We start from the raw sequence: 12,652 nt of genomic DNA, 5'->3' as shown, positions 1-12,652 counted from the left end.
GTTTGTCAATATCAACTGGTCCAGCAATTTCCCATCCTCCGACACATCAGCCTATCTGAGCTGGCAGATGTTTAGACAAGATTTTATAAATTGTTCAATATCAGACCATAATGAACCCCAACTGACCATTCCAAAGCAGCTAAAAGCATCCAGGATCTCCCCTGCTGGGATCTAATAATGCTCTCATGCTGGAACATTATTAATCATGGAATAAAATAGATGAGCCTCTTGAAAAATAAGTGTATGATTGATTAAAGGGCAATCTAAGAAGCTATTATTCTTGTTTTATAACCGTAAGTTATATTCACTCAATTTATCTTTTGGGGGAAATAAATGATTGTTCGTTTCTTTTCTGAAATTATTTTATATGGGGATTCTCATTATTTTACTGAAAATTAAAATGATAGGGTAGCTGTTTTGCTGAGTCTAATCAAGGTGGATCTCTTACAGGACTATCAAATTATAGACATAATTCATGCAATTTAGAAGAGGAAAAACTATAAAAAATAGGGGCTGGGTATTTTGTTTTCTTGCATTTTCAGCACTTCTGGACATAACTTAAAATCAGAATAAATGATTGCTTGAGCTATAGCAAAATAGGGTGAGTTATGAACACTTTATTTATGGGAAAGGAAAATAACATTGGAAAGTGCTAGTATTAAAAATAACTGCATCTCTGCTAGCTTGTAAAAATGTACACGTGCATGCACGTCTCTTTATATCTATCCCGCTATATCTATACAGAACAACTCTGAGCTTCACTTAAACAAAGCATGTATTTGCAGTTTGTTTAATTTATTTAGGCTTTTTACATCCTAAAAATAGAAAGTGAATTGCAACTACTATCAATTTTATGATTTTCTAAATAATTTACTATTTTTAGTATTTAGGGGGAAATGAACCAAAAACACCATATGGTTGCAGACTAGTCTGTTTTTATTTACAATTAAAGATATAAATTAGTAAAGAAATTTTGTTAAACAACCAAAGATTGTATAACCATTAACGTTTCAAATAAAAACCAGGCAAAATTTATTTACAAAAGTTCCAATTTCATTGCAATACAACTTGCATAAATTACTAGAAGCTTTTATATCATTACAAAAATAAATATCAAATTTGTTTCCACTTTGTAAGTACTCAAGTTCTCCAATCACATCTTTGTTATCTCTACTGTATACATCTTTTACAAATAATTTTTACAATAAATCCTATCACACCTATCGAATATATACTGTGGCAATGAAGTGATCAATTCAAGATATCCTGAGAAAAACAGATCTGTTTTCAAAAGTAACACATACATTGGGGAAACTATACTATACCAGCAAACTCACGTATGTCCAACAAAATTCTGGTTTAATAATTAGAGTCTGTAGATTTAATAGTGCTCTGTGGTCTTCCTTTATACAGTGGCACAAGATGTGATCCGGATTTAGAGATTTGTTCTATATATTAGCTCGGGGAGAGATGATGGCTTGCTGACTTTTTTCAAAGCAATTGTGACACCTACCTGTGGACCAAGGAAAAAACCAGATCATCCAAAATCCTTCAGTTACACACTAACACCATTACACTGTAATCATATATTAATAATAATGAATAAAGTTGAACTAAAATGCTTACTCTTTTGTTTTCTTCTCATGAAAATATTAGTTTTAAAAGATCTATAGGATTTTGGTTAGTCTTAAACATAGAAAGTTGTAAAGGTGCCATCGTTAACCAGACATAAGACAATTCAGAGATACCATAACCTCCTAGAAAAGCATGCTGAAATCTTATAATTGTGCTTTTAAAATTTAAATATTTACAATGTACAATTGTAATAATATCTTAACACAAACATCTTATCTTATAACAATTATTAGAAAATTATTTTAAAAAGAGATCTAAAGATATCTATATAAAATTTAAGAATTCCTTTATTTTTGTTTTACATAATGGAAAAGAAAACCCTAAGTCATATGAAGGAGTTGGGAACCCGCTAAACTGTCTTACAAAAGAGTATAAAGCAGAGAAGAAAAGCTGTAATAAGGGATTTTCAAAAAGACTAGAACAGAGCATATTACTTTGTAATCAGACTCTTATGTAATGAAGCAGGAAATTAACGTTAAGCAAGTTTACAGCTGTGCAATATGTCTTGGACCTGATGCCAAATGATCAATGTAATAGAAAATGTTCTCACTTACTTGCATTGCTGTGTGATTGCACTTCTATAGGTATGGTTGTACTCCTACTGTGCAGACGTCAGTGGGATCTGTCAAAATATAACCGTCAGTTAGTCACAGGACACAGCCAGCTAACTAGATTATACAGTGTGTGTATGTCCCAAAATTCACTTGCACAAAATTCATATCTAAACCATTTAAAACTTCTACATTAATATTTTATAGTTGGCTGCGGTTTGGATAATGGTGGTATCAGGTTTTTTTATTCCTTTTTAAAATCAGACAATTATATTAATTTGTTTTACTAATTTTAAAACTGTATGGGAAAAATAGATGTTGTACAATGGACATAATTTGATAACTTGGATCACTGTATTTTCTTTAGCTTAAATCGAATAAAACTATATGTAACTCCTTAAAAGTGTAAAAAAAAAGTTAGAGTCCTGTTTTACTAAACGCAATGCACAAAAAGTAAAGATAGCAGTATTTTTTAAAATTATATATATATATATATAGGTTCATTTATAAACATTGATTTTAAAGCAACATATTTAGCCCATTAGATTTTTTTAAACTCCTCTGTTATTTCTTTTTCTTTTCCTTAAATGCAAAAAATGGGGAGGGGGGATATTTTTAAATTCCCAAAATATATTGTTGTCTAGCTCCATCCAGCTCCTTTTCCTTAAGTATTGTCGGTTTATTTGTCTACTGCTGGTGGTGGCTGTCCAAATAAGCATTCTTTATCTACAGTGTGTAGAGAAGTCATTTTGCCTTTGGGAAGAAAAGAAGCAATCAGTCACCTACCTTTCTTAGACTCATAACTAGAGGGCCTGTAATGTTGTTCTAGCTGGTTAGTGATCGTTTTCAAAGAGTCACTGCTCTGTTTGTGAACAGAGTTTGTATTTAGTACAGTCTGACTTAGTCCCTCGTTCGAAGCCATTGCTGCGGAGTTATATCTCAGGATCCCCTGGCTCTGGAGTGCGTTAAAGTTCCCATAGTTTGTATAATTGGTATAAAAAGGTGAAGTGTAATAAATGTGCCTTCCTAAGAGAGAAGAGGGAGAGTAGGCAGAGCTGTGCGAAGTAGAAGAGGGGGTTACTGAAGATAACGCCGGTGGCTGACAGCTTTGGCCCATGTTCTGATTTTTAAGGTCCGAGGTGGCTATTTCAGCTAGAGACCAGAGCTTGGGCTTAATGGTCTGTGTCTCGGAACTGGGAGAAATCCTGTTGTCCAAAGTAGTTTTATTGGAGTTCCTTGAAGTGTCCTCGTGGGGGTGATTAAGGAGGGGGGCTTCCACTCCGGTGAGGGGGGAGGAAGTCACAGGCTTAGCGGGAAGGTCTCTCTCTGCTACATCATCTTCATCCTCGTCGTCCTCGATGTCCTCGTATTTGTCCTTGCAGTCTGATCCGGACTCGCAGAGCGTGTCCCCTACTCGGCAGGGCAACTTCTCCCCATCCGACTCCGCGGAGCAGGAGTGATCGGTGAGCGAGTCAACCTGCAAGCTGATCCCTGCAAGGGCACCAGCCGAACAAACAAGGGCACAGTCAGTTATATAGACTAAAGAGAGCAGGAGAGAAGCAAGCACAACCATTGCAACCACTGATGGGAAAGCGACGCTTGTAATCAAATCCTTTTATGTATAATTATAATTCTAGGAACACTCCCACCGGCTATCACTACGGCTGCATGAAAGCAGCTTCCTGTATGTGTCCGTACAAAGCACAACAGGCATTATTAACACAAATGCTCTGGCTGGCTTTTTTAGGGGAATGGCTCAATGCAGAATTAGATCAATTTAAAAAGTCTTTGCTATCGTTATTTATCAGTTAAAGGTGAAGATTAGGTAGTGAGGGCAAACGGCATAGAGGGGTTGGGGCATGAGTTTAAAATATATCCCGCAGCACCCCGGTTATAATTTGGAAAGTAAACGTGCTTTAAATAAATCCTGGCACTTGCACACGTATCCCTTTGGGACCTTTATATCTAGCTATAGTACAATCGTGTTGTGCCTAACCTTCGTCCTCTGCTGAAGTTTCATTGCTTTCCTGCACCTTGTCCGAACTTTCCTCCTTACTTCTTGCCCCATCCCCTTCGTCTTCATCTTCATCTTCGCTTTTGTTGCGGGGAGCCCAAGTCATCTTATTCTCCTTCTTGAGCCTCCTTCTGGCGTTGGCGAACCAGGTGGAGACCTGGGTGAGGGTCATCTTGGTGATGATGGCCAGCATGATCTTCTCGCCCTTCGTGGGGTAGGGGTTCTTCCTGTGCTCATTCAGCCAGGCCTTCAGGGTGGCGGTGGCATCTCGGGTGGCGTTTTTCCTGTAAGCGGGATCATTCAGCTGGTAAGGGTAAGCAGGACTGCCATACGGATGGTAACTGATGGCCCCGGTCATCCCCGTCGAATGAGCATCGTAAGGAGAGCCCTGGAAAGGGCAAAACAGTGGGTTGGCAATTTGTTATTGCTGCTAGTCATTAGTAAGTTGTCAAGGAAAGATCAGTGATTATATTTGCATTTTCCTGGATTGGTATCTCACATTCATATTCTAATAGCAAACAAGGGTACCCAAAGGCCATTAAGATCTTATTTACTCCCCCCCCAAACCGCACACACTTAAATCGCTGATCTTTTAATCTTCAGTTAATTTTAGATCCCTGTAATTTAATATTTCCCAAAATTATTTCTGAGTCACGCAGACATTTTAAAAAGGCCTTACAGGTTTCTTTCAAAGGTTCAAAAGATGTTTCCTTTTTTGCTATAGAATATACAACAGAGCCACCGTTTAGCAATTCACTGCACTAATGCATTGCAAATCCAACTTGCAAATCAAAAGATATGCACCGTTTCGAATTGTTTAAATGCGATGTAATTAGCATTTTAATTCGCCCTTTAACGTTTGCATTGAGCTTATTTAAGTCTGCGCAATGGAAGAAAAGTTGAAGCTATTACTAAGGAAGTTGATAACTTTAAGGACGTTTCAAAATCCTAGAGAAGGGCCCCAAAATCACCTAATGTTCTTAATAGTCGACAAACACACTTTGCAACTTCCAGCTACTTATATCTACTGCTCCTCGCCAGGAAAGTCAGGAGGGGCAGATCTTCAGATCTTTCACATTGCATTGAATAAAGACTGCACGACCATTTCTGCTGAAGTATTTTACAACCAGAAAACATTTGGTTTTCTGTCTGTTTATATGGAAATATAACTAACCTTTTTGCCACCCCTTTCTGGAACCATCGTAACCAATCTGGAGTCTCCGACCTTAAATTTCTGATGTGTGTCTATAAAGCTATAACGATATATATATATATATATATATACATACACACAGAGAGAGACACACGCAATTTCAAATGCTCCTTTTAAGTAATGACAACAAAGTGAACGCTGAAGCTGCGGCCACCACAACCATCTTGGGTATGAGCGAAGCTCGCAGATCGCAAACAGATGCTTCTTTTCATCCCTAAAATCCAGTTAAACCATTAGCACAAAACGCATTGAAAGTAACTGAAACCGCACCGGGCTCACTTCCCGGAGCTCCACTAAACGTTGGCTTAGAAAAGCCAGAAGAAAGAATTCCTCCCCTCTCCTCCCGCAGCACAAAACGCAGCCACCAAACTGCTTCAGACAATGCGGATTCTTTACGAACGGACCCGCGAGCAAAGGCAGGCTCGGTTTTATGTTCGCAAGCCCCGAGAGCCGCCAGGGTCCGGTCCGAGATAGTGCCAGGGCCCCCGCCTGCGTCTCCCTTTGCCCCGCTCGGGCACCTCGGGTTTGCACTCTAAGCGTGGTGTTGGGAAAACATAAGCAGGCGGCTGAGTTTGTGCGGAGCGCCTGGCTGTGCAGCCCGGGCTCTGGTACGGATGGTGCGTGTGCAGGAAATAGGGGCAGAGGAGGATGAGGATGAGGATGCTAATGAAGAAGGAGAGGATTTTTCTCGGTAGTTACCATGTAGGAGGGGAATCCCGTGGCGGGGTCTGTGGAGTACTGGAGCGGGCTGGTGAAGCCTGTGGCCGCCGCCTGGGCTGTGAAAGCTGCCGATCCCGGGTAAGGGCTGAACGCCGAGCCCGACGAAGACCTGGCCAGCTCTTCGCTCCTGGGGGCCGCCAGAGCCGACGCCCCGTACGTCGGGCAGGAGTACAGAGCCAGCGAGCCGGGGGGCTGGTAGAGGTAACCCTGAGGATAGGACATGGCTTGCACGGGAGTGCACAGGAGCAGGGAAGGGGCGAGGGTGTCCGGCCCTGGCGCTTCTGCTGCTCCTGCTGCTGCTTTCGTGTTCCCTCTCCCTCTCCCCAGACGGCTCTGGGCAGCTGTGCGGAGAATGAGACTTGTCCTACTGGCCCCCCATGCACCCCGGCCAGCACCACAACGGCGGATCCGCTCAGCAAACTACCCAGGACGAGAAGGGCATGGGGAGAGGGGAGAAGGAGCTGGGTAACGACAAGGGGGGGGGAGAGAGAGAGAGAAAGCCAGGGAGAGAGGGAGGGAGAGAGCCCGGCTCAGGAAAGTGGCTGCTGCATATGGAGTTCTGCCCGCCAGCCCGCTCCCCCAGCGCCGGCCAGCCTGTATTTTGGGGGAAGTATAGAGTCTGGAGTGAAGAGTTGAGGGAAGGAGCACTCGAGTTTCTGAGAGACATTGGAAAGCAGAGCTGTCCGTCACAGCGGCTCATCTGCATATTGCGAGGGGCCCGCCCCTTCTCCTTCTCCAGCTCCCCCCGCAGACGGAGGGAGGGAAGCAGGCTTGGTAATGCGTTACAACCACCCTCTCTGTCTGACAGCGAGCACACTGCTGAAGCCAAAGGATGATACCGCTGCTCAGTTTCTCCCGGCTCAGAGCCGCAAATACGCTTGCACACACTCCATTGCAATAGGTACCTATGCTATGCACACACCTTCTATCTTATATATTATCACAGACTTGCGCACAGGGCTTGTTAGTATATGGTGGGAGAGCACAAGTACAAGTATTGCCCTGCGTATGGTGAAAAGGCGGGAAGTACACGCATGAATAGACTGAGAACACTATACGAGTGTCCGTGTATGGCAACAATAGCTTTCCACTTTGATAATAGTTTTTCACAAGCAGCCAAGCTAAGCTAAATGTTCACATTAAACCCTCCAAGGAAGACTCTTTCAATTTCCATTCTACTTGCTCTGGTTTTGGTTGCATGAGGGAGAGGCCCAGGTGGCCCTGTGCAGGGGTACAACCCCTCTCTTTGCAGTTCAGAGAGGAAGCCTATCAGGACAAACATTCAGGGTATAATTAACTTCACAAAGAATATAATTTCTGCCCACCACAAACACTGGCAGTTCTACAGTATACCAGAAAGGAGAAGTTGAGGTGAAAGTATTGGTCTATATTTTCTCAGGCTGACTGGTCTTGAGAGACTTTTGCGAAGTCTGTGGTTAATTGTACACACAATCCTTTGGATCTGGAATTGAACTCTGTTATTAGTGTACAATAATTGAGATACAATTCGTTTCTCCTCTCCTCCTTACGTTTCTAAATCCATACCTTCCCATAAAAACACACCTCATCTACCAAAGGTGTATTGCATTGTATACAACCCACCTAAATATGGATTTCCCTACCAGTCCACAATATATCCGTTTATTACTTGCTATATCTCTTGCTTGCATGTACTGTAGGCCCCATGTGTGTGTTCTGAGCTACTCACCCTTACTCAGTCGCAATCCATCAGTGAGAGTTTTACTGAAAGAATACAGGATCAGGCCTTGAAGTATTAATCTAAACTGTGAAATAGTAATTGTTGAAAGTAACCAAATTGTAATGAAATAGTTGTCACCAACAGGCAAAACATTAAAGCCTGAAATAAACTTCTACACTGGGTCCTGTACACATTAAGCCATGTATTTTGTCCTCACTGCATTTATGAATGAGCATTTGTCTTTTATTTAACCAAATATAGTAGTTTAAAAAGTGCAGTCAGCGTTAAAGTTGAATTCTTTACAAAATACCCCATATCATTACAGTGGATGGGGGAAATACATCAAACCAAAGTACACTGGGGAATCTATTAGAAACTGACAGGAAGGAAAGATCGCAATAACTGAAGAATTATGGGTTATCGGGCCACCTATTGTCAATCAATTAAACATGCTGCTAATAAAATAATACACTTTGAGATGCTGATTTAATAATCTTTCTAATACAGGCTCAGTGTGCTCTCTGGGAAACTTGAAGTATTAGAACTACATAGCCAAGTATATGGATGTGTGTATGTTTTAAGCAACCTATGCTTGTTTATGTTTTTCTTTCCCTGTAGAACCCCCTCCATCTCCACGCCAATTTTCCCCTCACCCCTGCATCCAGAAGAGATCTGGCCACCCGACATAGGGAATTAATTCCCGTGGCCTATAGGAGATGCAATCCTTAAAAAGAAAGGTGAGGGGGAGGAGGTTAACACCAACAGGTATTTCTTATCATTAAATCTAGACTTTCCATTTCGTGTTAAGAAAGTGATAAACAACCGGTAAACTCAATGCAACAGATTACAGAAATGATGCTTGCTTTCCTACTTGATGATTAATACACATGTATTAAATAACAATGGAAACTGTAAAAGCAAGCGCTTTATATAACACGCATTCATATTTCAAGTTATGTGGCGTAATCGATATCAGGCGATTACGTCTAAATATTAAATGTCGGTGTTCGCAGAGCGACTTTTTAAGCATATGCATTTTTTGCTTTTCTTTAGCGCTGCAGCAGCTGGAGATTTGAGAATGAACCTTAATTATAACATTATAAAGTCATACATGAACCTCAGCAAGTCAAACTGAATGCATTGCAAAATATAGAATACCTCTGCATTTTTATTTTGTAAAATGAGTCTGTTCTTTCCAACAGGGTGACGTAAGTAAGTATTTAAGCGAGCTGATTGCTTTTAATTCATCCTCTTTAATAATTAGTGGTACAATTCAGATTGGGAATACAATGGCCGTTGTGTTGACATTATAACAGGGGATTAATGCTATTAAATGGGTGTTACAGTTATGACCTGGAAAGACTGCTTAAACAAATACTGTGCTCCCAGGAGGAATTATGTAATTCCGTTCAGAGTATACACATACATAAAAACACATAGGCGCGCGCACACAGACGCACACACATCCTGGATATATAGGTATGTATGTAGAAAATGTAGATGTTGCTTTTGTCTGCATTTGTATTTCTTGCGTTCCTTGGTGCAAAATCTTTTTTATGATTTCACTCGGAAGACTATAAATCAATAGCACACTCCCCAACAAATACAAAGAGCAACAGATTAAATTTGCAATATTTTCATTGTGCATTCCAAAACACTGTTTTATATATAAATGAATAATACTTTTGCAATAAGAGATTAATGCGATATAGTATAATCATTTCAAAAGACATTCATGTTTCGGTTTCATTTGCATATTTTTGTATAGCTTCAGAAAGGCACATTCTCACCCACTTCAAGAAGTATGCATTTACTTACAATAAACATTACTCATTTGACTTGGAATATAGAGATCAAACTGCTATTGAGGTCATTGAAATATAATTTGTGATTAAAATCTGAAGTTTTGTGTCAATATTGCTTTTGATCAGTGTTTGCGGATTATATCTAAATTTTCCCAAATTATGCTTTTTGATCTGAATATTTTTAGCATAGATATCTTTTAATCTACTGTGCTCCTTAATTGAAATCTATTTTCCTGTTACTAATAAAAACCGTCCAACTTGCACTATTAAACAGTATAACAGTACTACATGCACTTTTTATTGGTAATAACTGTAACAAATTAAAACGCCTACACAGAGACTTGAAGACTTACACACTGCATATTTATTTGGATAGCTATTCATTATCTCATCGTTCGTACCCCTAGATTTTCAGCAACACTCGCATTTGACTTTTTAAATGTAAAGTTTACTTCGGTTATAGTTAATGAGCAGCTAACAAAGATTAATGCTTTTCAGGTATTTTTGATACCTGGGAAACAGATTTTGTGGTTTGTCATTTTTAGATGCTAACTACGGCTCCTTGCACTCGTATGAAGTTTTAAGGCGATCAAAAATGAAAGCCAGGACTGTGGGAATGGTGTCCTTCCTCATGTAATGTAAACACGATCTATTTGTTCTGTGTAATAACTGACTGTGTGTGTTTATGCATGGACTTGTGTGTTTGGTGGGTATTTACATAGGGCCCAATCCTTTAGTCTTTACTCAGGTAAAAATCCCATTGGCGTGAAGGAGAGATTTGCTTGACTAAGGACTGCACGATCTGCCCAAAATATATGAACACACATGCCACACAGATAGTAGCATATATGTTATTTACTCAACCATCATAGTACTGGTCACAGTAACTTTTAAATGGGGCTAAATAGAATCTAGTGGGGGTTTGGGATGCATCATAATGCCTAGCAGAAACAGCTTCCTGTGATATAACAATACAATGGACCGGGAATGTTTCTCCTTTCTTTTATGGAATGGGGGGACGCTATCCTCTCCCTCAGATAAAGTGAAAGAATTGACTATTGTGTGTTAAAATACCAACGACACATCCATACTGTGTAAACGATGTTGTTCAGTTTGCTAATAAAACAAGCAGGGTTAGCGACGCTGTTCTGAACAAGACGCGTTAGGAGAACAATGCAGAAAATGAAAAGCGATAGGCTGAGCTGAAGGAGTCACTTTGTCGGATCTGCTTTTAGGATTAAAAGGAAGAACTGAGAAAAGAGAGGACGCGGGGACAGAAAAAGAAGGAACTTTTTTTCCCATCTCCAGGATAAAATCTTTAGTTCAGGCTGAGTATGGGAGGGGGCGCTGTGGCAATGGATTATCCCCAGTGCTCCAAAACTCTCACAGCATAATTGTTTATGTAAGGTTCTTCTTCCCTTGGGTTTCTTTTCATATTTTAGTCATTACTTTTATTAACAATATTATCTAATTGTCGCCCCATGCTACATACATTAAAAGGAGGAGTATTTGCGTGAGGTTAGATTCTCTCCACTTCTGGTCAAAGCTTTACTTGTCTTCTTCCTTTCTTTTCAGTTCGGTAAGAATGGATATAATAATTAGAATGTTTCAATATACACTAAAGAATAACATATTCTACTTAGTTTTATATCTGGGATAAGTGCTGTGAATTTGACCGACTTTCTGAAAATATTTTTATTTACAAAAAGGAAAAACAATATATATATATATATATATACAGTGCTGTATTTCCGTGCAGGGTCTTGTAATTTTAAAAGCTAAATGAAAATTTTTGTTCTTATAAAAACTCATATTTGTTTATTTAGACTGAGAAAGGATTTTTCTTTCCCATTTTTGGACATTATTTGTTGTGCGTTGTTCTATAAGTAATGCAGATCTTTAAAAAGCAGAAGCGATATTTAGAAAATTGAAAGTTTCACTTAAACCCTCACAATTTTATTAAATGTCTTAGAAATATCTGCTTAGTGCAAAATACGCAGTTTTCTGCGTAAGGGGGCATAAGGAAAAGAGATGCACTCAAAACGCTTCATTGAGACTCGTGTTTTCACCTGGAAGCAAGGCAACATTATTTAGAGAGAGAGAACAAGTGTTCAAGCCACAGGTAGGATATTTCCTTTTCATTTAAAAAAGTAAATCAATTCAATATGTTTTACAAAGTGCTTTTTTGACTCTCAGTACATTTTCAAAGAATATCTTCAGTGGAGATGCAGCCAGTGTATTTAGCCATATCCCGAATTTTCTCCTGTACCATGCATATGTTTATCCACCAGATACCTCATAAAGAATGACAACACACTTGTTTTTTTGTAAGCAAATATAATACCTATTTTTACTCTGGTGTTTGCAGAAGATTGCGGCGTGTATTAATGTGCTTGCAAGGTGCATTGCAGTTCTTGAGTTATATAAAAAACTGCACCGGATGAACTGCCTCCCGTAGCGTCTTGTCTTGGAAATATCTTGGACGTGTCTGCAATTGATTTATTTATGGAAAAGTTAAAAAAAAACTTCCCCGAAATAACTGCCATATTAAACATGGCAGGTAAGGAAGGAGCGGTCTTTCTTTAGAGAAAGTTCGGATTTGCAGTTGCTGCAGGGGAAATTAGTCTGTGTAAGAGTAAGCCCTTACCACCGCTTGTGACCATTACTCTGCAACTGAAGGAAGAGGCTTTCTCCCATCCCCCCTCTCCACAGCCTCTGGAGCCAGTCAGTCATCCTTGCCTCTGGATTTTGTACTCAGCCAACATTTATTGAAAAGATCGCTTCAAAGTTAGTGTGAGATCTAATCCCTTCAGCGCCTGGTAAACTTTTAAAGTGGTTGATAGAGTAAAGGAAAAGTGGACACTTTAATTGAAATGGACAGAGCTGTTTTATGTTAAGGACTCTCAGAGAATTCTTCTATCACAGGAGTTGACAATGACTACGGTGTTAATTACACTTAACTGGTCGGGTGTTTTCGGGGAATATTTCTAGGTAGACTCCTTGGAACGCTTTAGC

At 39.8% G+C, this 12,652-nt stretch overlaps 1 protein-coding gene across 3 annotated transcripts in view; it reads right to left on the bottom strand.

Moving 5' to 3' along the window:
• Positions 1-1,254: 1,254 nt before the first annotated feature.
• Positions 1,255-12,652, bottom strand: part of IRX2 (iroquois homeobox 2) — a 126,449-nt gene continuing 115,051 nt past the window's right edge. For 2 of the 3 annotated variants that reach the window (XM_039525245.1, XM_039525242.1), the window contains exons 5-8: positions 4,183-4,588; positions 2,973-3,677; positions 2,190-2,257; positions 1,255-1,513 (exon numbers count right to left, since the gene is read on the bottom strand). In XM_039525245.1, coding sequence (XP_039381179.1) covers positions 2,214-2,257; positions 2,973-3,677; positions 4,183-4,588 — 1,155 coding nt within the window. In that variant the 3' untranslated portion in view covers positions 1,255-1,513; positions 2,190-2,213. Of the gene's footprint in view, positions 1,514-2,189; positions 2,258-2,972; positions 3,678-4,182; positions 4,589-6,112; positions 6,356-12,652 lie in introns of those variants that run through there. The other variant, XM_039525243.1, reaches the window with a different exon arrangement.

The sequence above is a fragment of the Mauremys reevesii genome, linkage group 2, assembly GCF_016161935.1.
Source record: "Mauremys reevesii isolate NIE-2019 linkage group 2, ASM1616193v1, whole genome shotgun sequence".
NCBI classification, from domain to species: Eukaryota; Metazoa; Chordata; order Testudines; family Geoemydidae; genus Mauremys; species Mauremys reevesii.
The sequence above is the reverse complement of the archived record's forward strand: the minus strand, read 5'-3'. Positions and strand labels throughout refer to the sequence as shown.